Source organism: Rhinolophus ferrumequinum, chromosome 11, assembly GCF_004115265.2.
Source record: "Rhinolophus ferrumequinum isolate MPI-CBG mRhiFer1 chromosome 11, mRhiFer1_v1.p, whole genome shotgun sequence".
Classification (NCBI taxonomy): domain Eukaryota; kingdom Metazoa; phylum Chordata; class Mammalia; order Chiroptera; family Rhinolophidae; genus Rhinolophus; species Rhinolophus ferrumequinum.
This window is the reverse complement of record NC_046294.1, coordinates 14,947,217-14,971,582: the sequence shown is the minus strand read 5'-3', so window position 1 is coordinate 14,971,582 and position 24,366 is coordinate 14,947,217. Positions and strand designations below refer to the sequence as shown.

General features: G+C 58.6%; 2 protein-coding genes across 3 annotated transcripts; one reads left to right on the top strand and one right to left on the bottom strand.

The window, feature by feature from the left end:
• Window positions 1-1,028: 1,028 nt before the first annotated feature.
• On the top strand, window positions 1,029-20,705 carry MAPK8IP1 (mitogen-activated protein kinase 8 interacting protein 1). 2 transcript variants are annotated; one of them, XM_033119606.1, is made up of 12 exons: window positions 1,029-1,326; window positions 12,621-12,726; window positions 14,630-14,929; window positions 16,493-16,574; window positions 16,852-17,664; window positions 17,844-17,919; window positions 18,404-18,576; window positions 18,807-18,916; window positions 19,010-19,126; window positions 19,218-19,288; window positions 19,413-19,511; window positions 19,878-20,705. In XM_033119606.1, the coding sequence occupies exons 1-12, from the start codon at window positions 1,226-1,228 to the stop codon at window positions 19,948-19,950; spliced, it is 2,121 nt and encodes a 706-aa protein (XP_032975497.1). In that variant the 5' UTR covers window positions 1,029-1,225; the 3' UTR covers window positions 19,951-20,705. The 2 variants fall into 2 exon arrangements, with proteins under 2 accessions (XP_032975497.1, XP_032975498.1); XM_033119607.1 differs by lacking the exon at window positions 1,029-1,326 and adding an exon at window positions 11,091-11,473.
• On the bottom strand, window positions 20,213-24,249 carry FREY1 (Frey regulator of sperm-oocyte fusion 1). Its single transcript, XM_033119609.1, has 3 exons — window positions 21,382-24,249; window positions 21,092-21,165; window positions 20,213-20,931 (listed from the first exon to the last, which is right to left on the bottom strand). The coding sequence occupies exons 1-3, from the start codon at window positions 21,477-21,479 to the stop codon at window positions 20,810-20,812; spliced, it is 294 nt and encodes a 97-aa protein (XP_032975500.1). The 5' UTR covers window positions 21,480-24,249; the 3' UTR covers window positions 20,213-20,809.
• Window positions 24,250-24,366: the final 117 nt, after the last annotated feature.

Below are 24,366 nucleotides of genomic sequence, written 5' to 3'. Positions count from 1 at the left end.
ACCCACCAAAGCTGGGGCCCTAACCTTGACCAGCAGCCTGCATGTCCAGCAGTCCAGGCTTTCAAAGAACTCACAGGCTTAGCCTTCTTAGGGAAGAGAAGGCCAGGAAGAAACCACAGCTGGGGCAGAAGGAAAGGCCCTGTCTTAGAATATGAGAGGCCAGCTCTGGATGTCTGGGTGCACGTTTCCTCTTCAGGAAATGCAGTTGAGGGATAAGTGAGAAGAGGGACAAATCTGGGAAAGTCTTGACATGAAAAAGGAGAAGCTCAGAAACAGAAGCCAAGAGGAAGGGTTCAGTTAACCATTAATAGCTGTTTAGGGCTGAAGCAGGGCTTGAGTCAATCTTTAGAGAGGAGACGCTCTAGGGATAGTCCTTGGAAGGGTCCCCTCAAGGTAATGGGACTGGACGGGGTGAACCTGGATCCCAGCAGGAGATGGAGTGTTCTCAGCGTCCGGTGACAATACATTTGTGATACGTTTCAACCTCACACCAACCATGTGAGGGACCATTATTGTCCCTATTTCACAGGTGAGAAAACCAAACCTTAGGACGGGTACATCATAACGCAAAGCCACACCAACTGACTCCAAACCTGTCAGGCTGGGGTGTCCCACAGATCCCAGTGTCTTTCGAGGAGCCCACTGCCAACCCCCTTTCCCTTTCTATGCCAGCCTCCACGACCTTCCCCTTCCTGTCCGCCTTCTTAGTCTGCTGAGGAGGGCCAACTAAGGGCCCGCCATTAGTTACCTGACACCCAGGTGCTAAGCCCACGCCAACTGGCAGAGCTCGCACGGCCACATGGGGGGGGGGGCTTGGGAGGGCTTTGCGGGAGGGGCGAGGGGAGAGGAGTCAGTGTAAGAGTTAGGGCAGGGCTGGGCCGGACCCAGGGGCGGCAGGGGCCGCGACTTCAGTACCTCGGAGAGCGCCGAGGGGCGGGGCACGCGGGCCCGGGGGCGGGGCGAGGGCGGGGCGCACGAGACCCCTAGGCAGGGCCCGGGGGCGCGCGCGGTGGCGCTCGCGCCAGTCCCGAGAGCGGTGTGCGGTCCGGAGCCGCGCGCTGCCCTGCGCAGGTGCGCCCGCCGCGCCCGCCCAGCAGGATCCCCGCGGCGGCGGCGGCGGAGGCCTCTTGCTACGCCCCCACCTCCTTCCCCTCGGCCGCCTCCGCCGCCTTCGCCGCTGCCTCCGCACCGCGCTCCGCCCGGATGGCCAGGGCTGTGCGCGAGAATGGCGGAGCGAGAGAGCGGCGGCCTGGGCGGGGGGGCCGCGTCCCCGCCTGCCGCCTCCCCGTTCCTGGGGCTGCACATAGCGTCGCCGCCCAATTTCAGGTGAGAATCCCCGGCCGCGGTGCCCCGCCCTTTAGCCGGGACTGATCTGCTCAGGCTCCCTCTCCCCACAGCCTGCAACACACACACACACACACACCACCCCCCCAGACCCCGGGAACGAGGGGACAGCCTGGATGGAGATGGAGTCTCTTCCCTGGACGGAGCCCCCAGAACCTCCCTCAGCTTCAAGTCTAAACTGATAGCCTCTGCATATCCGTGGTGCGGTTCCCTCCGCCATTCCATGACCTAGGCTAGGAGACTCTGAGCTGCAATTGGAGGAGGGCTGCAATCTGGGTTGAGATCCCAAAGGAGGCAGGTAGGCTGGCTTTGCCTGTGCCCAGTCCGAAGGCTTCTGAATAGAAATGGGTGCCAGTTTCTTGGGGCAACGGACAACCTTGGTGCAGGAAGGAGGGAGTCATGGGCCTTGCCTGACCAGAGGGGCCTAACTCCCAGACCTGGATTTGGACAAGTCCTGACCTTGTCAGATGTGTGCAGGTGCAGGAGGTTCAGACTCAACCCAGAGATTCTAGACGTGGCTGTGGGACGGGGTGTCTGGTTTGGACACCCAGAAGTAACCAGGAATATTGGGGGGGGTCCCTGCAGGAGTAGTTCCCAGGACCCTAATCTGAGCTTCCCTTCACCCCTCTCCCTGCCTCCTAGCTGGGGTTAGGCAATTGGGAGGTGAATTTCAGAGAAGTGGACAGTAGGTGTTGTGGGGAAGGGTTGATGTCCCTTCCTCAGAATCCTGGCCCCAGGTGGAAGGAAGAGGAGGTGTAACTGCTCCAGAGCCTTGGAAGAAGTAGGCCTCGATGTACCCCATTGTTTCTCCATCTAATGAGCTGGCGCCCTCCCGTCTCCTGGGGCCCCCACCTCAGCCAGGCCCCAGCTGGTCTCTGGCGCCAGCCCCTCTTCTGACCAAGAGGTTGCTGGTTCCCTGGTCCTCAGGTGGGCAGGGACCTTTGTGGGTCTCTAATGGCATCATCAGGATTAGAAACCTCCCCTGAGGCCCTGAGCTGAGCCCGGAAAACACCAGAAGGAGGGGACCAGATGGAGGAGGTTTGAATGCTGGGGCCTCTGTGGTTAGTGCCTGAGTAAGAAGCCTGAGGTCTGAGAGTGACTCCACTTGGCATCACACACTGCCTCTGTGCAAACACTGCCTTCCTACCAGGAGGACCCTCTGCAGTGGGAGGGCACTGAGCTTAGAAGGACCTGGGTTCAAATCCTAGCTCCACCACTTTCTAGCTGCATGACCTGGGCAGGGTTTTATCTTCTCTGAGTGCCACATGTTAGGTGAGCTAATGAATATTGATTCCTTAATTTATATCACGTCGGTGCTTACCAAGTGTCAGCCCGCCCTCTATGCTAGCAGGCTTGTGTATAGCTCCTCACTGTTCAAAGCATTTCCCAGTGCCGGCTCACCTAGCCCTCATAACCACCCCGGGTGTGGGGATCAGTCTGCCCATTTTGTAGATGAAGACATTGAGATTCAGGGAGGCAGGTGGCTTGCCCAAGGACCCAGAGGAAGTTAGAGCCTGAGGCTGGACTGGAACCTACAGCTACGGTGCGTGTTCAGTCCATTCTACCTCCAGGCCCTGCCCCTGGCCCGGAGGACAGCTTTACCTCCCCTCACCTGGCTCCTGATCCCCAGGTACCAGTGCTCACAGGCAGGCAGGCAGGTTAGCATGGGCGCTTTAGCGAGAGGAGCTGTCAGGGTGGATACCAGCCAGTGAGTGTGTCCAGTCCTGGCCCAGGTGGGCAAGGGTGGCAGCACACCAAGGCTGAGGCGTGGGCCAGCCCTCCGGGACATGGTGGCCTGGCTGTGAAGACAAAGCCCACTCGTGGGAATAATAAGAGCAGTGTCTCCAGCCCTACGTGGCCGCCCCCGCTGCCCTTTCCCTTGTCCAGCCTCTCAGAGCCCTTGGCCCAGTTTGGTTTAACCCTGGGTAGTTACTGCTCTCTTGTGGCTCTTTGGTGGGGTCGTGGATCCAGCTGGCCTGGGTTTGATTCCTGGCTTAGCCTTCTTAGCTGTGTGCCCCAAGACTGGGCACTCGACCCCCGAGCCTCTGTTTCTTCTCCATAATGCCAGCTTTGGCCGCTGTGCAGGACGGTCCTTAGACTTGGATGAGACAACACATGTTGAGTGTTCCAAGAGCTGTGGAGCGCTGCCTTCATGCAGTTGTTGTTATTGTTGTTGTTGTTCTTATTGTTACTGTGTGTGTTACACATGCCCCAGCACCACTGTCAGCTTCTCAAAGGCGTAAGGAGTTAATATCTAAACTTTGGTTTGCCCAATGCCCAGCACAGAGTAGGTGCTCAGTAATGCCTTATTGGTTTACTATTTAATTAAGCTTAAAATTGGGCACCACCCTCCTAGAGTACAGAGAATACAGTGCATTGCCAGAGAGCCCAGTGGTACGCCCTGACACGTGGGAGCGGCTCACTTTGCCCAGACACCATTCTGAGCACTTTCTGTGCAAGAGTTCCTACCAGGACTATATAAACAGAGTATTATTCTTATTGTAAGCCCACTTAGCAGATGAAGAAACGGAGGCATAAAGAGGTTAGATAAGTAGCAGAGCTGGGTTGGAACCCAGGCAGTCTGAGTTCAGAGAGTGCCCTGGAATATTGGGAGAGAGGTGAGGTGGTGGAGGGGGTGAGCACGATGTGGACCTGCAAGGGTGGGGAACGTTTGTTTGTGGATAGTTGGTTTAAATAATATGTGTCCTTCTTTGTTCTGATTATAGAAATGCCCCAACCAGTTACTAATAGTTGCCTGTGGATATGGTATGGGGGAGGGGTTTTCACTTACTGTACATACTTCTGTACTCTTATTTCTACAATAAGTATAGGTTACTTCTGTAACTGACAAAATAATTTTGAAATTTTAGTATTAAACTGATACATGTTCATTACAGGCATATCTCATTTTATTGCACTTCACAGATGTTGCGTTTTTTACAAATTGAAGGTAAGACCCTCCACTAGCAAAAAGATTACAGCCCACTGAAGGCTCAGATGATGGTTAGCATTTTCTAGCAATAAAGTATTTTTAAATTAAGGTATGTACATTGGGTTTTTTTAGACCTAATGCTATTGCACACTTAATAGACTACAGTATAGTGTAGACATGACTTTTATATGGAAACCAAAAAAGTCGTGATGCGCTTTATTGCGCTGTTCGCTTTATTGCAGTGGTCTGGAAGCGAACCTGCAATATCGCCGAGGTCTGCCTGTATACAGGAAAATCCAGAAGAGAATTTAGAAACTAATGCAATGGATGCACTGAGCTGAGTAGGTGGGAGGAAGGGGAGGGCCAGCAGGACAGTCCATGTGGGAGGGACAGAGGATGGGTGCTCATGGAAAGTGCAGTGAGCAGTCTGCCCTGGGTTCATGGGTCAAAGAGACAGTGGAAATCAGCTCATCCAAACCAACGCTCTTCCCCCGGTACTTTGGAGGAAACAGAGAGACTAAGTGGCTTCCCCAAGAACAGACAGCAAGTTAGAGGCAGAGCTGGGACAGCACCCCGGCCTCATGACTCCTTAGAGGCTGATGTTTTTACCCTACCACACTGCCTCAGGGATGAGAGAGAGGCCACCGAGAGGTGCAGGGACCTCCTCACTTATCTTTTCACTAGGGGGACACACTTGGCTGGTCCTTCGTTCACTCAACGAACATTTGCACTTTGCCAGGCTCACTCTAGAAGCAGACATGGGCCTGGTCATCATGCAGGCACTGGTGTAGAGGGGACTCAGACAGACAGACAAGGCCTTTCTAGATAGGCTAGTAGGTGTGGGTGACCAAGATCGAGGGCCTTGGGGTCAGCGGGTCAGTCCTGGTGGGGGAGTGAGTGTCACCCAAGAGGAGGAGGGGTGAAGAGGGAAGGGCAGCATGGATGAAGGGCCCCAAAAGAGAGAGAGCCAGCAGGGTGTCTGCCACCCATTCTGGCACGAGTGTGGGCAGCAGGACGTGCAGACTGTGAAGGCCGTGTTGGGACCCTGGCCTGTTCACCAACAAGCAGTGGGAGCAGCAAGTGTTTAGTCAGGGAAGGACAACCTCGCATCAATGTCTTGGGGAGGTCACACGGGCGGCTAGGGAGAGTGTGGACGGGAGGTAAGGGGCCCGCTGGCCGTCCTGCTGGGGAGGAAGGACGGGGGAGGGTGTGAGGGAGATTTAGAGGGAGGACGGTTGGTGAGAGGTCTGGTGTAAGGAGTGGAGAAGAGGCAGGAGTCTGGGTGATGTTGGACCCCTTGGGGGTTGTGGTGCCCAGTGGGCGCGGTTTGGCAGGCAGGGAGGTGACATTGTTATTAGACCTGCTGAGTTTGAGGTTGGGGGTCATTGCGGGACCCGACTGGAGGATTCCAGCAGGGCTTATTGGAGAGGACTGGGCTACGGTAAGAGATCCGGGGAGTCTCATCTTAGAGAGCGAGGGTCACTGAAGCCTCAGAGAGAACGTCACCACGCACGAGACGGCAGAGTGAAGGCAGGTGGCCCGAGACCAGGCTGAGGAATGCCGGCCCCGTGACCTGTGTAGCCAGCATGGTGTGGTAGGCGGACGGGGGCGGGAAAGCTATTGCTGCTGAAGGGGCTTCCCCACCTGCAGCCCACGCCCTGGGCAGCACCCCCTAACCCAGCTCTTGGTGCACGTCCAGTGTGGGGGCAGTGATGATGTGCCTCACACAGCCAGACAAGGCCACAGCAGGATTCCCACCCCAGTTCTTTGACGTCAGAGCCTGAAAGTTGATCGCTGGATTGCTGGAACTAGGCCAGTTATGGCGTGGGGCCCCTCTGGATTCTACAAATTGGGTCACCGCCGCCATCCCCACTAGGGGTTCTTCCATTCCAGAATGCCATCTCTGTGCCTGCTCTCTGGCCCTACGCTTGCAGTCATTCAAAAACTCTCCGGTGCATCGACTACGGGCCTTGCCTCCTTCTGGCCCTGGAGATGCCTGTGGTGCTGTCACAGAGCTTCCAGTGCCGCAGTCAGCCAGCACTTTAATAGGCGGTTGTTTTGTGCCTGCGGCGTACAAGTTTTTGGGCTTTGTGCACAGATTAGAGCAAGGCTGGGATGGTGCCAGGGCGAATGTGACGGGCCCTGCCTTCAGGAAACAGCTCTGTGAGACAGTGGGCAGCCCAGACCCAGGACTGGGACCCGGTGCCAGGCTGGTATGACCTGGTGCAGAAAGTCCGTCACGGAGAGCAGAGGAGACAAGCTCTCCCCAGGTCCCACCGCATCTCACAACCGTGTCCGTATTACTGTTTCTTCCTGTGTCACGTGAAACCGTACGGCCGTGCATTGTCTTCTTGCTCATTATATTACCTGCCATTTCCCACATTAATACACAGACTTTATAATATTCAAACAAAAGGCGGCATACTATTCCATCCACTGGTGGCCACAGTTTAACCAGCCCCATGGTACTGGGCTGGTTGGTTGTTTTCTGTTGTTTGCTGGTATGAGGAATACACATCCTTGTATATACAGGTTTTCCACGTGTGGGATTGTTTTCTCAGGGTAGTTTCCCAAAAGTCCGACCCCAGAGTTCTTGCTGCACATGGGCACCAAGGAGTTTAAACAGATCAGACACATTATAACCCCAAGCAGGGGTTGTCCCTTGGATTGGATTCGGTTTTCCACTGGAAATGACCCCGGTGTGGATCTGGATGGGTAGGGAATTCCAGACCAGAGGAACAAACCCAGCCTGACCCCTGCCCACCCGAATCTGGGGGTGGGGCGGAGAGGAGGTTCCCAGGATGCGGCTGGCCTCGCTCTCCCCCACCCCACTGTTTCAGCCAGCCCCGCCTGCCTCGAGGCCTACATACCCCACCCCAAACTCCCTTGTATGTGGGGACATAGGAAGTTAGTTGAAAGGGGAACTGACAGAGATGTCCAAGGGGAAAGTCTAGTGGGGACACCAGTGGTTCGTTCATTCAACAACATTTGTTAAGTTCCGGTGAGGCACCGCACACTGTCGGCCAGGAGAGACTTCCCACCCTCGTGGGCCAGCTGCCCTAAGGGAAACGTTCGCAGAACCCAAAGGGAAAATCACAGGGATCTAGAAGAACCAGCACGAAGGACTACGCGGGCAGGATTGTAGCAGGATTGTTTGGCCTGGTCAGGGAGGTCAGGGAAGGCTTTGTTAAGGAAGCCAGTGGGGCAGAAGCCTAGAGAGTTGGGGGGTGGGGGAACGGGGACTCAGGTTGTGGGGGTGATGATAGGAGGAAGAGGAGGCCTTGCGGAGCCTTCGGGCCACAGGTGAGAATGTCGGCCCCTTTCCCTCTGGGCCAGGGCAAGGCTTCTGAGCCGGGGAGGGGTGACAAGACCAGATTTGCTTTTCAAATGATTTTGGTTGGTTGCCCAGTGGAGAATGGCCTGTGGGGGAGCCAGAGGGAAACGGGGAACCTGCCTAGAGATGAGCAGCAGGTCCACAGGTGTCCTAAGAACCCCCTGGGAGCCACCTCTGCTCAGCACTCCGAAGGCAGGGAGAGGCTGGACCCTTGGACCACAGACGCCCCTGTCATGAGAGGGGCACGTGGCCAGGACCCAAGGTCACTCAGCTGGCACCCGTACCTCACTCCAGGAGAGCCAGGTACAGGAAGAGAAGAATGGCCTCTGGACAGCCGAATGACTGGCTCAGACTTGGCCTTGCTCAGCTAAAGCCTTAGCACTTTACCACTTAACCCTTACTCTGCATACACTTCTAACTCAGCCTACTACTGGCTTGAAACAGCAAATCAGGAAGGGGTAGGGCTGCCATAGGTGTAAAGAGGATCACAGGGAGATATGACAGCACGTGGCAAGGGAAAAGGCCGTGGAATAAAGATCAGAACACAAAAGGCATGTTTGTTCGCGTAGGAGAGCTCAGCCCAGGTAGTGTGGGGGGTTGGGGGGAGCGTCGAGAATGGCGTGTGCAGAATGCAGGGAGGAGCCTGCAGGCCATTGGAAGGAAGGACTGCAGCCCGGGAGTAGGAGGAGAAAAGGTTAATGCAGGAAGAGGGGGCCTCGAATATAAAGATAGACTCCAAAGGTCAGGGCAGTCTCAAGAGACTAAACTCATAGCACAGAGTCACCAAATGTTAAAGTGGATGAGACCTCGGGAACATCTCCATAATTGGGTGAGCAGGTCTGAATTGATAACAGTGGCTGCTCTGAAAGGAAACTGCTGAGGTGTCCAGATGTAGAGGCCAGAGCTGGAGACCTGCGTGCGAGGCTGGTGTGATGCAGCTTGCGTTGGCCTGTGGTGCTGAGGGCTCAAGTTTCCAGAGCATGGACTGGGGGAAGGTGGATGGTGGGATCAGGAGGGAACCTCGCTCCTTTCCTTCCTCTCCTCCCTTTCTCCCCACGGTTGACTTCCTTGAGCCTGGAAGGACCAAGAGTCTGTTTAGCTTTTCCTCCAGGAAGGGTCTCCCAGGACTTTGGCTGGGAGACCTAGCACATCTAGTTCCTGGAGGGGACAGGAAGGGCAGGGCAGTGGGGAGTGGGCAGGGCTGGGGGTGTGAGTTACAACGGAGACTCCTCCTCCGTTCTTGGTCGTGACCTCACAGCACTCTGCAATTCACCAACACTCCGCTCTGTGGATCCTCACCAGCAGACAGTGAGCAGGTGTGGGTGGTTTTATACGTGGGGAAACCATAGACCTCCAGCACCTGATGCCTGAGCCCTAGTGTCCCCTTCTGGAAAATGGGCAAAATAAACCCTCTCCCAAGGTTGTAGTGAGGATTGAGGGAAATGCGGGGCATCAGGAAGGTTGGTGGCCAGGGCAGCCGCTCCTTACAAGTGAAGAGGTCGGAATTTGATCTCAGGCCTTCTGCCTCCAAGCCTGATATGGTGAGCATTCTTCCACCCTGCTCTGCTTATGAGAAAAAAGTAAGATAAGGAACTCCCTTAACCCACCCCTGAAGCCGGGCATCAAGTGCCGGCTTTTGAGCCCCAGCGCAGTGCTCTTTCCACCACTGCCCAGATGACCTCAGTTCCCTCACCTGTAAAGGATGATACAGCTGGGCCTGCCCACCCCCAGACCTGCTGTTCCAGGAAGTGGGAATATCAGGTAATGCCGAAGGTGTGGAGATGAGCTGGGAAGCCCTCTGCCCAGTCCAAGCCAGACCCTGGAGGCCTGCCCTTACTTCGGTTTGAGAGGAGTGGGGTGGAGGCTAAGGATATCACTTGACAAACATCTAACGGGCAGGTACCGGGTACCCAGTGTATGCAAGATTATCTCGCCAGCTCTGCCCTTGAGGAGCTTGCAGTCCAGACCAGAGCTGGGAGGGAGGGGACCTGTGTTCATCAACTGCTGGGTACAGGGTGGAGAATGTGAGCTTCATCCACCTTCGGAACAGGCTCCAGGGTGTCTGCTGGACGCTGGGTCCTGTCTGCTTCCCCACACCACTGCCTTGCATCCACACACATGGTGACACCAACCACAAGCCAGAGGATGACGAGCCAGTGAGTGTGGCCAGGAGGGCTGTGTGTGTGTGTGTGTGTGTGTGTGTGTGTGTGTGTGTGTGTAGCAGGCGCCAAGGGGCCTTTCTGGAGGAGCGAGATTAATGAGCCTTCTTCCAGCAGCACAGGTTGAGAGCCTACCACGTGCTCCATCCAAGCACTGGGTTAGACTTTGGAGGCAGGTGTGGGAGGCGCAGGCGACCACACATGGAGCTGGAGACCTTGGATGCCAGGCCAAGGAGTCAGCCGCCAGCAGGGAACCCTGAGTAGGGGGCAGAACGGGGGTGTTTTGGCAGCTTTGTCTTATAGTGGTACATGGTGTGGAGTGATGCCGGCATGGGGAGACTGAGGCAGGTGGGGTGGTCTGGGACTGCAGAGGCAGGCGCTGGACCAGGGCTGGCCAGTGAGGAAGAGAAGCACGGGTCACGGGCAGAGTGGCAGCGTCTGAGGGCAGCTCTGGGTCGGATGCCCCCTAGTCCTGCAGCTCCGCAGTGTCGGCTGAGCCCCAGGGGTGCCTTCTCTGTGACTGTTCAGGCAGCTGGTGTGTATTAACCATTTTCTTAGTGCCAGCCACTCAGCTCTCGTCCCGGGGCCAGAGATGCCACCCTGTGCCAGTCAGACTGCGCAGGGCTGCTCTGGCTTCTGGGCTGGGTTGTCCTCCCCAGCCTACGCCCACTTGCACACCACACCTTCCACCAGCCCTGGGAACCTACCACCCTCAGGCTGCAGGTCAGAAGGGGCCTTAAAGAGCCCTTGTCTATCCAGCCCCCTTGCCCTGGTCAGAATCCCTCTCTACCATTCCCTCCGTGGGCCTTCCAGCTTCTGTTTATGGAACTGCGTAACAGGAAGCCCACTACCTCGCAGGCTGCCCTTCCAGCCCTGTTAGGAGGGGTCCTCACATGGTCTGCCCTTCCCCTGGCTGTGGAGCCTCCTATGCCGGCAGACACGTCCTGAGTGCTGAAGGACAGAGCCCTGCGGAGTGGGCCGGGTTCTGTCCTGCACCAGGAGGGCAACAGGCAGCCCTGTGTGGGTGCTACCTGGGCTCACAGAAGCCTCCCAGCTGAGGTATAGGAGCGGAGTGGGTAGCTGTGTGGATGAGCCATCCATTCATAGAGAATTTTGAAGCCTTCCCCTCCCCCCCAATCTGGTCATCAGGCACCTTGAGTGTGGTGCTGGCCCTTTAAAGCAGATCAGGGGCCGGCTTTTGGGGGGAAACAGCCCAGATTTCTGCCATCTGCTTCCAAGCCTGGGCAGGGAGGGGGGCCACCCCAGCCCCCGACAGGGGCATTGGAAGGGCAGGTGGAGCCGGTGGCATTGATTGCAGTAACCTGATCCCGTGGGGGAGGCAGCAACGACAGCGGCAACGCAGCAGGGCCAGGCTGGGGCAGGAAGCTGCCTGCAGCTGAGGGCTGGGCTGCGAAGGGCTGGGGCCCAGGTCGGCAGCCGCTGTCTCCTCTCCCTGCCCATCTATTTTTAATGAGCTCCCCAGGCTTCTGCAGCGGACAGGACGCAGAAAGGCAGGCCCAGACAGTGGAGGCCCAAGGCCCCAGCCCTGCCCTGAGCCCTGGCCCCCCAACCCTTCTGGGCATGAGAGGGCAGCCCTGGGGCCCCGCAGCCCCCTGGCCGGGCAGGGCTCTCCATGAAGCTCGTGCTGAAGATGGATTCGAGCCCAGACAATGACAGCTGGTTGGAAGATCAGTGGGAGCGCTGGTAGGGGTGCGGGGGGGGGGGGGGGAGGGTGGGGAGGGGGGAAGTTTGGGGGCAGCTCCATTGAGTTCTGGGTCTCTGGTCTGACTGAGGTGAGAGGCAGAGGGCATGGCCTGGGCCTCCTAGGCTCCCCTGGGGGCTGCGCCACCACCTCTCCTGGGTGACCTTGGGTTGTGGGTCTCTCTTGCTCTAAGCCTTAATCTCCTAATCTCATTTGGGAAAATGCTCAGAATTCTCCCCAAGTTCCCCAACAGAATTCTCCCAAATGTCCCACGCACACCGAACCAGGTGGAGCCTCGGGCTGGGTGTGAGCAGGTGCAGGAGGCAGGCAGGCAGGGCAGTGGGGTGGGGGCACAGGGCTGGCTTAGGGGGACAGGGCCCTGTTAGTGTTCTGGTGCTAAAGTGCCCTGGCCTGCCTCCTGGTCAGAGCACCTCCAGTCCCCAACCCAAGGTCTTCATTGACCCAATCTGTGCAGCCTCCTGTTCGGGGTCCGTATGCTGGGCAAGGCAATTTTGTGGTTGAAGAGATGAGACCAAGAACAGAGAATGGGGCCTAGTCTCTCCTGGAACAGGCAGAAACTAGCCATACTGATACCAGATGTCCCTTCATTGCTCCACAGCTCTAGCAGCATGGATCCTCCTGGGCTGGGGGCATGGAGCACTCCTCTGGGGCTGGGGAGGGGCCTGAGCCAGCGCCTTGGGTTTTCTGGCTGCACGGATTGCACAGGGAGCCCCTTCCCCGACCCCCTGCCCGACTCCAGGCATCCCACCGACTCTCTTCTCAGCTCCGCATTCTGCATGGGTGAACAGGCCTTGGCACCTGCCTTGACCCTGGGAGGCATTTCTCTGGCAGAGCTGAGGCTCTGACCAGCTGGGCCTTCTAGGCACTGCCTCTTGTTTGGCAACAGGATGAACAACTCCCAGCCGGGAGGAGCAGGAGTAACCTGGAGCCTCTCCTTTGATGGCCACTCCAGGAAGACTGCCTTTCGGCATGAGCCCAAAACTTTCCCTGCCTCTTAGTTACCCCAAGTCCCATCCTCTGGGGGCTGCGATCTGCCTTCGGAGGGCTGCCCGTTGGGAGACGTACTAGGGAGACATCAGTGGGCTGAGCAGTCCCCATGTTGTAACTTCGGCTTCCTATCCCCACCAGGCTCACCCATGACATCAGTCTGGAGGAATTTGAGGATGAAGACCTTTCAGAGATCACCGATGAGTGTGGCATCAGCCTGCAGTGCAAAGACAGCCTGTCCTTACGGGTAAGGTTGAGCGCCCAGGAGCCCCTGAGCAGGGTGGCAGGATCAGTAGGGACAGCATTGAGGGCATCCCCAAATCTACAAAAGTGCTTTCAGGATCTGAACTGTACCCTCATTAAATGAAATAACATACAGGAAGCATTCAGTACGGTGCTTGGCATATCTTGGGTGCTCAGTCAGAATTTTTTTTTTCTTTTTTTTTTTTTGCCAGGAGACAGCTCCTTCAACTGCCCACAAGAAGGGAGAGGGCAGGAGGGCTTGAGAACTAGGGCCTGAGTTAAAGGAAGGCTCAGGACGCCCCTAAATCCTTTGGGAGTGGCCTTGGCAGAGGGCCCGAGGCAGAGCAGGGTGGAGTCTGGTGAAATCTGCAGTGCTTTGGGGCAGGAAAAAAGAGCCAAGGCACTCCCTTGGCTGCCATTGTGCCAAACCGCACCACAGGGCCTTGCAGACCCCCTCTGGTCCACAGTCTCAAAGGCCCCTTTGGAGGGTTAACCCAGCATTGCTGCTGCTTTTGACCCCATGGCTTTGTCATAGGACACATGACTATCTCCTGTCCCTAAAGTTCTGAATCCTGCCAGGAAGTCCTTAGCATCGGGGGAGCCTGGGTCAGATGGAGATCCTCTGTGTCTTTTCAGAACAGGAAGAGGGGCCACTAGTCAGGAAATGGACAGCAAAGCACGGGGCTAGGTGGCGGAGCCCAGAGTTTGTTTCAGCCCCCAGGAGAGTGGGTGGCCAAAGTGGACGTGGTGTTAAGAGAGTAGTTAGCAGAGAAGACCTGCAGAGTGAGTTGGGGTGGGCTGTCTCTGCGGTGACCCTCTGTTGCCCTCAGAGATTCTGTAAGTTCTGCCAAGCAAGGCGAAACCAAGGGAGGAAGATACCCTTCCAGTACCTTGTTCCCTAACCCTCCACCCTCTGGCCAGGCCAGGATGGGTTGAAGCAGAGGTCACTTATTCTGGACCTGGGGAATGGTCCCCGGGCCCTGACATAACTTCTCTAAGGTCATACACCTGTTTCTCCTCCCCCACCGCCCTCTCCCTCAACATGCACAGGCAGAGCCTTGGAGAGGGTGGTCCTTCAGCCAGGCAGGGCCCTGAGGCAGTCCTAGCTAAGGATGTACGCTGTGGGGCCTTAGACAAGCTCCGGGGGGCTTTCACACTTTCTTTCCAGTGAGTCCTCACCTCTCTGGGAAGCTGGGAGGGAACTGGAGGGTCAGGGGATCTGTCCAAGGTGCCAGGGAGTTAGTGGCAGATGTGGAACTAGAATGGGGCTCTTAACTATCAAGGTTAGGCTGGACTGAGGGAAAATCTCAGGTTGGAGGGGGCTGGCCTGTAGACAGGAGAGTGTGAGAGATGTCACTGCCTGTCCCGGTGCCCTCCATCTCCCTCTCCCCCTTGGCATCACTCTTCCGGGAGCGCTCAGGTCCTCCTATCCGCACTGCGGCCCTCCCGCAATCCCTCGCCTGGCTGACTGTATTCCCATTTTTCCTCAATACCCCCTTCAAATATTAACACCACCCCCCCAATCCCGTGTGGGGCCAGAACACCTTGGCGACCCTGCGTCCCCATGGCAACAGCGGTGACCTCACTCTGGGCTCGGCTTACAAGGCTGGTGAGGTCACCGGCCGTTGCCAAGGGAACGGGAGGGTGCAGAATCAGGAAGAGGGGGGAACAGTGGGAGGGGAGAGGTGTGGACTCTCAAAAGCGCCAACAGGAGTGGGAATGCGGAGGCCTCGGACACCCTCGCGGGGAGCGGGAGGGCGCGGACCCCTCTTGCCTGGCCCCTGCCCCTCTTTTTCTCTCCCCTCTTTGCGGCCGCGGAATGGACTCGCCCGGGCGGGGGCGGGGCGTGGCGGCCTCGGTCCCGCCCAGGCCCCGCCCCCTGACGCCCCTCCGTCCGCGCCGCGCAGCCCCCACGCGCAGGGCTGCTGTCAGCGGGAGGTGGCGGCGGCGCGGGGAGCAGGCTGCAGGCGGAGATGCTGCAGATGGACCTGATCGACGCGACGGGGGACACTCCCGGCGCCGAGGACGACGAGGAGGAGGACGAGGAGGAGCGCGCGGCGCGGCGGCCGGGAGCGGGACGGCCGGAGGCCGAGCCCCGCCAGGAGCCGGCGCCCCGCGGCCAGGGCCAGGGCCAGGGCGGCGGGGACACGTACCGGCCCAAGCGGCCCACCACGCTCAATCTCTTCCCGCAGGTGCCGCGGTCTCAGGTGAGACGCGAGCGGTGTGGGGCGGGGCTGAGGGGGCGGTGCCCTGGGTCTGGGCCCCGGGAGGTGTAAGGAGCGCACAGGCCCGGCCCGCAGGGTGGGGGCGCGAGGAGGGGCTGCTGGAGAGGGCCTGGCCTGTCCAGCGCGGGCAGAAGTCTCCGTCCTGGTGAGACCTCCCAAGGCTTCCCAAGGGGGAGCTCCCTGGGGAGGTGGTCTCAGAGGCATGTAGGATCTGTCGTAAGGGACTGGGGCCCGAGAGGAAAGGAAGAAATGAAGGAGCTGACAGGGAGAGTGGAAGGACCCCGGAAAAGAGAGAACTGAGGCATTAAGAGAACAAGGCTTTGAGGGGTTGCACAGGTTTGGAGCTTGGGACCTCAGGCTGTGGCTGGATTCCCCCTTTAGGGTGTGGGGTTCCTCGTGAAGGTGGGGCAGATGCAGGACCTGGAGAAAAGGGCATCTGAAGCGGTCGGTGTGGTGAGAGGTCATGCGAAATTGTGAACAGCTGGGGATGGGCAGCGCAGAGGCAGCAGCCAGTTTGAAATGTGGGCAGCTGGGGATTCCCAGAAGGAAGGGAAGAGAAATGGGAGGTGGAGCTGTTTGTCTGAGTTGGGGGCCTAGGGCCCCTGGGCTGGGTGGCAGGATGCCAAGGAGGGTTGAATAGGGGGAGAGTGGCTGTGGCCCTTTGTCTTCCAGGCTCAGTCAAGGGAGATAGAGAGGGAGGTGGGGCTGCTGGTGGAGGGTGCAGAGGCTGCAGGGAAAGGATTAGTCCCTTTCCCAGGATCCTCTGGGGTGGATTTTGGCAGCCAGACTCATGAATGTGAGGACCTGTGAGGGTGTTCCCCCGAGAGGGGACCTAACTTGTGTGTAGGGAGCCTTGTATGCAGGCATTTCGGAGAGGGTTCTGGGGGCGCTGAGACTGTGGCATGGAGATCCATGGAGATCCAAGAAGAAGGGGTGCTGACGACTAGATCTGTCATTCCTCAGTTATGTGCTCCTGGGGGGGGCGGTGAGGGAACCATGTTATGGAATCGTCATTTGGATGATTCATCCCAGTCCCTAGGCTAGCTGCTGGGAAGACCCTTCCTCCTGCTTTTTTCAGGCTCTGCTAGAATGTCCCTGCCCCTTCCCTAGGCCATAGCTTCCTCAGCTCCAGGGCATTCGGGCTGGAAGAGAGCATCTTCATGTAAACTCTCGATGTCTGGGACTGGGGGTCTGGCTCTGTCCCCAGATGGCTCCTGCTTCTCCCCCCACCTCCTCCCTCACTTACCACACACACATTGGCCATCACCACCTTTGTGGAGGCTGATAAAAGCATGTGAGAGTTGGCCAGCTTTCCTGAGCCAGGAGAGAGGGCCGGCCAGAGCCAAGAGGCCTGGCTGGGAGGATTGGGACTTGCCACCCTTCCTGCCTGCTCGAGGAGGGTTGGGGGTGAGGCCCTAGACAAATGGTGGGGGTGGGAGTGCAGCAAATGGCCTAGGGATGGCCTGATGGGGGCAGAGCCAGGGCCTCCCTGTGCCGGGCACTGTTGACCGCTTCCGTCACAAGGGCCTTTTGTTCTTTGCACAGGACACACTGAATAATAATTCTCTGGGCAAGAAGCACAGTTGGCAGGATCGGGTGTCTCGATCATCCTCACCCCTGAAGACAGGTAAGTGAGGACCCTTTCCCTTACCTGGACTCCCACCTGACCCGACCCAGTCCCCGGTGCAGAGAGCAAACCCAGCATTCTCCAGCTGTTGAGTAGAGGTCGACTGCCTGTCCTGCATCTTTGAGTAGGCCCAGCTGAGGTCGGGTATGGTCAGAGCGCTGGCCCCAGAGCTGGCCATGGCCTGTTGCTAAGTGGTCATGCTGAGTAGAGGGAACAGGGAGCTTGGGTGTCAAGGGTGAGGGCACCTGCCTTCAGTACTGACCTGCCTGTTCTCCAGGGGAGCAGACACCTCCGCATGAACACATCTGCCTGAGTGATGAGCTGCCACCCCAGAGCAGCCCCGCACCCACCAAGGACCGAGGCACCTCCACCGACAGCCCTTGCCGTCGCAGCGCTGCCACCCAGATGGCGCCTCCCAATGGCCCTCCTGCCGCCCCACCTGGTGGCCGGGGCCACTCACATCGAGACCGTATCCACTACCAGGCAGACGTGCGACTAGAGGCCACCGAGGAGATATACCTGACCCCAGTGCAGAGGCCCCCAGACCCTGCAGAGCTCACCTCCGCCTTTTTACCGCCAGCTGAGAGCCGGATGTCAGTCAGCTCCGATCCAGACCCTGCCACCTACCCCTCCACTGCAGGGCGGCCACATCCCTCCATCAGTGAGGAAGACGAGGGCTTCGACTGCTTGTCATCCCCGGAGCGGCTTGAGCCACCAGGTGGAGGGTGGCGGGGCAGCCTGGGGGAGCCGCCGCCGCCTCCACGGGCCTCGCTGAGCTCGGACACCAGTGCGCTGTCCTACGACTCGGTCAAGTACACGCTGGTGGTGGATGAGCACGCACAGCTGGAGCTGGTGAGCCTGCGGCCATGTTTCGGAGACTACAGCGACGAGAGCGACTCGGCCACTGTGTATGACAACTGCGCCTCTGCCTCCTCGCCCTATGAGTCGGCCATTGGGGAGGAGTATGAGGAGGCCCCCCGGCCGCGGCCTTCCGCCTGCCTCTCCGAGGACTCGACACCCGACGAACCCGACGTCCACTTCTCCAAGAAGTTCCTGAACGTCTTCATGAGTGGCCACTCTCGCTCCTCCAGTGAGTCCACAGCGGGGAGTGTGGGGGTCCTGGGAGGGAGAGCCGGAATCAGGGTGTCCCTGGGAGGTGGCCTCAGGCCCATCTGGTTCAAGGCCTAAGACCTCAGGGCCCTCTTCCTGCTCCACGAACCTCGAGCAGCACTGGGACCACCTTCCTCCAGCCTGTCCCCCTCACCACAGGTGCAGAATCCTTTGGGCTGTTCTCCTGTGTCATCAATGGGGAGGAGCAGGAGCAGACCCACCGGGCCATATTCAGGTAAGAGCACCTGAGCTGGGCTGGCCCGGCAGCAGCTGGGGCCACCCCTCCCTGCCTCTGCCATAAATAACCTCATGGCCTAGGCCCCACCACTGGCATTCATTCATCCTCTCAGCCCCAGGGGGACATGTCCACCCTCAAAGAACTCAGTATGTGACAGAGTGGACGGTTTTGGTGCAGTGTGCTGCCGATCTGGTCAGGGCCAGCGCCCAGGAGGGTGCCCAGAAAGACGATGCCTGACCCCACACAAAACCCACCCCTCCCCGCCTCCCTTGGCCTGAGTTCCTCCATAGTGGATGCGTGTCTAGTAGACTGTGGTCTCCCCCAGGAGCTAGTAGTGACAGGCTCACGGGATGCTTTACACATGTTTATTGAACTAACGATGTCAGTAAAACTCCTGACCCCAGAATAGGTTGGGGAGAAGACAGGTGGCCTGGCTGGAGAGGCCCTGATGGGGAAATCCTCATGTGCCCTCTCGGGATAGGTTTGTGCCTCGACATGAAGACGAACTTGAGCTGGAAGTGGACGACCCTCTACTGGTGGAGCTGCAGGCTGAGGACTATTGGTATGAGGCCTACAACATGCGCACGGGAGCCCGGGGCATCTTCCCTGCCTACTACGCCATCGAGGTCACCAAGGAGCCTGAACAGATGGCAGGTAGTGTTCCTTTCCCCCTGCCTGCTGTCACAGGGCCCCTCATCTTCCCTGCTCCGACTTGCTGCCAGGTAAACCATGCTCCAGATCCCAACCACCCAGGGAGGGAGCCGAGCAGAGGTGACTTTGGTCAATTTCACAATGGATCCAAGTCAGGCCCGGCCTAGGTGGGACGTGTGTGGATGGTGGCAGCCCGTTGGTTCTGCCACGCCTCGCTTCCTTCTTGCTTCCAGGCCTGACCAGAAACAGCGACTGGGTGGACCAGTTCCGGGTGAAGTTCCTGGGCTCGGTCCAGGTTCCCTACCACAAGGGCAATGATGTCCTCTGTGCCGCTATGCAGAAGGTACCTGTGCCTGTGTCCCAGGGTGGGCGCCCAGTCCTTGTCCTCCCCTGGGGAGGGGCACAGCAGTACCTGATGTCCCTGTCCCACCCACAGATTGCCACCACCCGCCGGCTCACCGTGCACTTTAACCCGCCCTCCAGCTGCGTCCTCGAGATCAGCGTCAGAGGGGTGAAGATAGGCGTCAAGGCCGATGACTCCCAGGAGGCCAAGGTGACCACCCTGCCCCCCGGCCCTGGCTGTCCCACCACATTTCCCCCGTGGTCCCTGCAGGCCGATGACCACCCTCTTCTCCTTCCTGTAGGGGAATAAATGTAGCCACTTTTTCCAGTTAAAAAACGTCTCTTTCTGTGGATACCATCCAAAGAACAACAAGTAAGTGGGGTGGCATAGACGAAGGTGTGGGCTGGGAGTCTGGAGCCGTCATAGCGGGGTGTGGGACTGCGAGTGCGCCTGGAGGGCCTGAGCCCTGTCCTACCCACAGACTGCCCTCCCGCAGGTACTTTGGGTTCATCACCAAGCACCCCGCCGACCACCGGTTTGCCTGCCACGTCTTTGTGTCTGAAGAATCCACGAAAGCCCTGGCGGAATCCGTGGGGTATGTATGCATGTGTCCCGCCAAGCGCCAGGCCCGCCCGCCAGCCCCGTCCCAGGCCCTCAAGCGCGTTCCCTGTGCTCAGCATCACCCTGCAGTCCTCCCCGAGCTCTGCACATCGCCTCCAGGCCACAGTGCAGCGGCCGGACAGAGCCTGGGTGGCCCTAAGGAGGAGCTTCTCAGCTTTTAGCTGCTGGACCCTTTCTTCAATTGCAGTCTTACTCAGGAAACACAATTTGTAGAGAACGGAGCTGAGCAGCTCCAGCTGGGGGAAGCGAAGCCCCACTCGGGGACCCTGAGGCTCTAGTTTGAAAACCTGGGTCGGGCTCCTGTTTCTCCTGTCAGCGTGTGTGTCTGCCTGCCTCCTAGGAGAGCCTTTCAGCAGTTCTACAAGCAGTTTGTGGAGTACACCTGCCCCACAGAAGACATCTACCTGGAGTAGCAGCGCTGCCCCGCCTTCTGCATCCCCAGGCCCTCAGGCCAGTGCCAGGACAGCTGGCTGATGACAGGACATGGCACTGATTGGGGAGGGGCACCCGCCATCACCAGAGGATGGCGATGTGGGGGCCGTTGGTCGAGGGTGGGGGAGGGTGGGGGTTATGGGGAGAGGCAGAAGCAGTTTATTGTAATATAAGGGGTTAGATTCATCTATGGAGGACAGAGTGGGCTGCCGGGGGATTGGGCGGGGGTGGGGCTGGTGGGTGTCAGTCCTCTGGCCAGGAAGGATGCCCATCCCAGGAGCAGAGGGTTCTGAGCCATGCTGGGCCGCACTTCCCCTGCCAGGTCTCTGGCTCTCTGGCCATTGGCTCCTGCCTTGATGAAGCCCATGCCACCTGCGAGTGCCACCCAGCCCCCAGCTCCCAACCCCAACTGAAGCCCCTGAGCTCAGGCTGAGCCTAGCCACCTCCCAAGGACTTTCCAGTAAGGAAACGGCAGTGGGTGGAGGTGCAGCCCCTATTCCCAGTTCTGCCACTTGTGTGGCCTCTGGATGGCTCCACCACCAACCGCACAGGCACGCTGCCTCCTGGCAGGCAGGCCTCACAGGAAGGAGAGAGCTGCAGCAGGGCCCCCGCCCCGGCAGGAAAAGGAGGCTTCCAGACTGGCCTGGGGCTAGCAGGCCTCTTGGCTGCTTGGCTGTAGCCCGTCTTGGTCCTGTCACCCTAGCCACAACTATTAAAGTGCCATTTCCTGTCTGGACTGAAGTGGGTGTATCTGCTTGGGCCCCTCCTATGCCCTGCTCGTTGCCATCCCAGGAAGGCCCAAGGCTTTGCTGCACAGAATAGCTTTATAAGGGATTTCCATCACAGGTGTGCGTCATCGTAATACTCAGCCATGTCTGGCCCGTCCCGTTTGCGCTGCTGGGCCTGGGAGAGGAGGGGTCGAGGCCCTCGTGGCCAGGGGTGCTTGGGTCGGACTCCATAGTCTAAGAGAGAAGAGGGTATGTTTGGGAGGGAGAATCTGGTTTTCCACCGAAGTCACCCCTGCACAGATGCTGCTGGGATGAGATGCCCTCCCTAGGGCATGTCTCCCCCATCAGAGAGGGGTGAGGGCAGGGAAGGGGAAGGGGTGGGGTGAGATAATACCATCCACCAGGCCGGACAGTGGCTGTGAGAGTTCCAGGGGAGCAGAAAATTCCTCAGGAATAGATCGCCGAGGCCTGTGGGAGATGTTGGGGTGCTCAGCCCTGGCCCCAAAGGCCACTGTCACCTCCCTGTGAAAGGAGGAATGGCCCAGGGTGGGGGACTGGACAAGCCCCCTGGCACAGGGTAATGGCATCAGCCTCTCCTCCGGGGAGGGGGCAGCATGGCAGAGCCCCCCCCACTTCCAGGCCCCAGGCCCTGTTAAGCCCTGACCCTGTGTTCCCAGGAGTTACCTCAGTGGCTGGGGGTGGAGGAGTGCAGCTGCCAGGACGAGGTAGAGGAGGAAGAGGCTCAGCCCCGGCCTGCGGTACCCCAGCATGGTGAGAACCATCTCCTACTCAGGTCCCAGATGCCGGCTTCTGCCTGCCCCTCCCCCAGCAGAAGGATGGAACCTATTGCCAACTCCCAGGGCCACCTCACAAAGGGCATTAGCTCCAGGGCTCAGCATCGGCACCAGCTCTGGACTAGGCCAGAAACCTCCACGCTGAGGTTGGATTTTTGTTTGTTTTTCTGACGCTGTAGGCCAACAGGTGCCAAACCACATCTTGTTTTAGTGTCATTGTCCAAGGGTTAAGGGCACTGACCTTTGGAGTCAGCTCTCAATTCAGATCCTGACCTTGCCTGTTGTTAGGTGGACACATCACTTAATTCTGTGGGCCTGTTTCCTCATCTGTGAGGTAAGGTAAATACATAATGTGTCCAAGGTCTGGCACACAGTAGGCCCTCAGCAGAGGTCACGGCCACTGAATCCTCACCCCAGGGCCCCACCCATTCCCACTTAGCCTCCTCCCTGCCTCCTGCTGCTACCACCACGCAGTGTCTCCCTCCGTCTCAGTTGTCCGGGAAAGGTGTGCTGAGGAGCCCAGAGTGGTTCCTCAGCCCTGGCCAGCTCAGATTCCCCTGCGGGGAGTACTTAAGGAACTTCCTACTTAGTCCCCACACTTAGAACAGCCTGGTCCAGGTCTGGCGCAAAGTAGGCCCTGCCATCGCCCCTGAGGTGGACAGAGGGATTTCAAGTTAGGAGGCAAAGCCCGGGAGCTCCTCTAGAGTGTAAGCTTCTGGAGGGCAGGGCCTGCAGGATCCCCTGCACTTGACACTTGATGGGTGCTCAGTATTGGTTGAATGAATGAATGCAATGTGACGGTGTGCTGGAGAATCTCCACAGGCCTGAGGCAAAGCTATGGACCCTTTGCTTCCTGCCCAGCCCCGTCAGTGCAGTGGGGACCTGGCTCACTGCAGAAGCCGAGCCCAAAACTTTAAAAACAAACCCCAGGCCCCACCCAGACCTGTGGGATCAGAACCTGAGGGCTGGGCTGGGGGTCTGCACTTTGGACGCCCAGTTGCTTCTAAGAAGCAGATGTACTGGCAGGTCCAACCCCCTCTAACTGCTGACGTACCTCAGGCCCAGAGAGTGAAGTCCCTTGTTTCCAACCCTGCCTCCTGGTCCTGAGTTGCCCCCGAGGCTGACCAGCTCGTGTCTCCTACGATGTATCTCCTTCCTGTGCTCGGACCCCACATTGACTTCTCACTGACCATCCCCCTTTCTGTGTCCCGGACACAACTGTCCCCACCAAGGTTCACTCCTGCCTGGAACCACAAGTTTCAGGCACCACAAGCTCTGCCTAACTCCAAACTGCTCGTCCTTCACCCCCCTTGCCTCCGAGATGCCACCTCTTCCTGTCCACCACCAGTCCCAAGGCCTGCCTGGGTTACACCTAAACCTCTCTATTGCCCTGCCATGGCCCTGCTTCAGCCCATCCACTGTTCTAGGTCTCTGCCCCAATGTCACTGCTCCCATCCTCCATCGGCATCTGCCCCTGTCCACCCTGCACCAGGCAGCTGCTGTGAGGTCTGAAACAGGCCCCTTCCCCACTGCCTCCCAGAGGCAGGTGCCACCTGCTCACCTGCTATGTGACGGCCTGTTGGATTTGGCCCTGACCTCTCCCTCCAGCCTCATCCCGCGCTCCCACCCTCTCCTCCCTTCTGCCCCAGCATCGGCTTCACGCCACCATGACACTACACGTGCTGTTTTCTGCACACACGGCCTCCTCTCCCAGTCTACTCATCGAAAAACTGGTGGAGTTTTCCCAGTTTAAAGGCCCTGCTTGAAGGGCGGCTTCCCTGACCACTGTGCCCTCCCCAGTAAGCCTGGGCGGGCAAGCACCCCACTCACTCACCCCTAAGCTACTGTTCGTATACCCTCCTACCTAGTGCAGGGACTTGATGCGCTGCACGCTTTTACACACCTGTCTCCTCCACCGGTCGTTAAGAGCATGAAGGGAAGAACGTGCTTTACTCACTTCTGAACGCATAGCATACGGTACAGAGCCTGCTACACAGCAAGTGCCCAGCGACGCTTGTTAAAGACTCGGCGGAAGGCTGTGGGCCTCGAGCTGTGACCACCGCAGCTCAGTCCATGCCCAGGGCCTACACGAGACTTCTCAGAGGCACCTGGGGAAAGCAGTCAGGTGGGTTTGCATTCCACCTGGGGGGTCTGGGAGGAGGTGGGCACGGCAGTCACTCTCTCAGAACCAAAGGACCAAGCCCTCTCAGAACCAAAGGAGCTAACCATCTGGCTACTCCAGCAGGAAAGTGTGGTCTGTTCATAGGGCTAAGGGGGCAGGGGCAGAGGTGAGGAAAGGGGGAACCTGCACCCAGCTTTCTCCGAGCTTCTCAGGCTCCCGCTCCTTCCATGCCCCCTCTTCCAACTCCATTCCCAGCATCGACCCCCCGACATTCTTTCCCCAAAGGAGAAAAGCTTCTTGCACTCGGCTAAGAGCTCAGGGCTGGAGGTACCACTCTGCACTGAGCTGGCACTACCATTCACCAGGCTGCCTCACAGACGCTGGCAACAAGGCCCTGCAGGCGGAAGGGGCAGACAGAGGCTCTGGCCAGAGGACACACGAGCAGCTGGCATCCACTGCCTACGTTTAGCCTTGCCGTCAGCAGGGACCGCTGAGAGAGGCACTTTACTCCCACAGCTGCCCCGACAAGCAGCTTCCCAGGCTCGAGGTTAAATCCCACTTTCTGTGGCTGAGGAGCCCTGGGTCCCAGTCCTAGCAGAGGCTTCTTGGCCCAGTAATGAGGTGAGGCTGCAGTGGCTCCATCACTGGAGGGTGCGAAGTCGAGAGGGTGTAAAGAGGGGCTCGGGTGGCGACCAGGCCCGTGTGCACAGCCTGGCCAAGGTGTGAGTGCCAGGCTCCCTGGGCGGTGGGTAC

Excerpts from the sequence above, each read along its gene's own strand:
- MAPK8IP1 (XM_033119606.1), top strand. The coding sequence starts at position 1,226 with ATGGCGGAGCGAGAGAGCGGCGGCCTGGGCGGGGGGGCCGCGTCCCCG. Across the intron at positions 1,327-12,620 it reads GCGTCGCCGCCCAATTTCAG|GCTCACCCATGACATCAGTC; the intron begins GTGAGAATCCCC and ends TATCCCCACCAG. Across the intron at positions 19,512-19,877 it reads GCCCTGGCGGAATCCGTGGG|GAGAGCCTTTCAGCAGTTCT; the intron begins GTATGTATGCAT and ends CCTGCCTCCTAG.
- FREY1 (XM_033119609.1), bottom strand. The coding sequence starts at position 21,479 with ATGGTTCTCACCATGCTGGGGTACCGCAGGCCGGGGCTGAGCCTCTTC. Across the intron at positions 21,166-21,381 it reads CTCCACCCCCAGCCACTGAG|GCCTCGGCGATCTATTCCTG; the intron begins GTAACTCCTGGG and ends CATCTCCCACAG. Across the intron at positions 20,932-21,091 it reads ACTGTCCGGCCTGGTGGATG|ACTATGGAGTCCGACCCAAG; the intron begins GTATTATCTCAC and ends CTTCTCTCTTAG.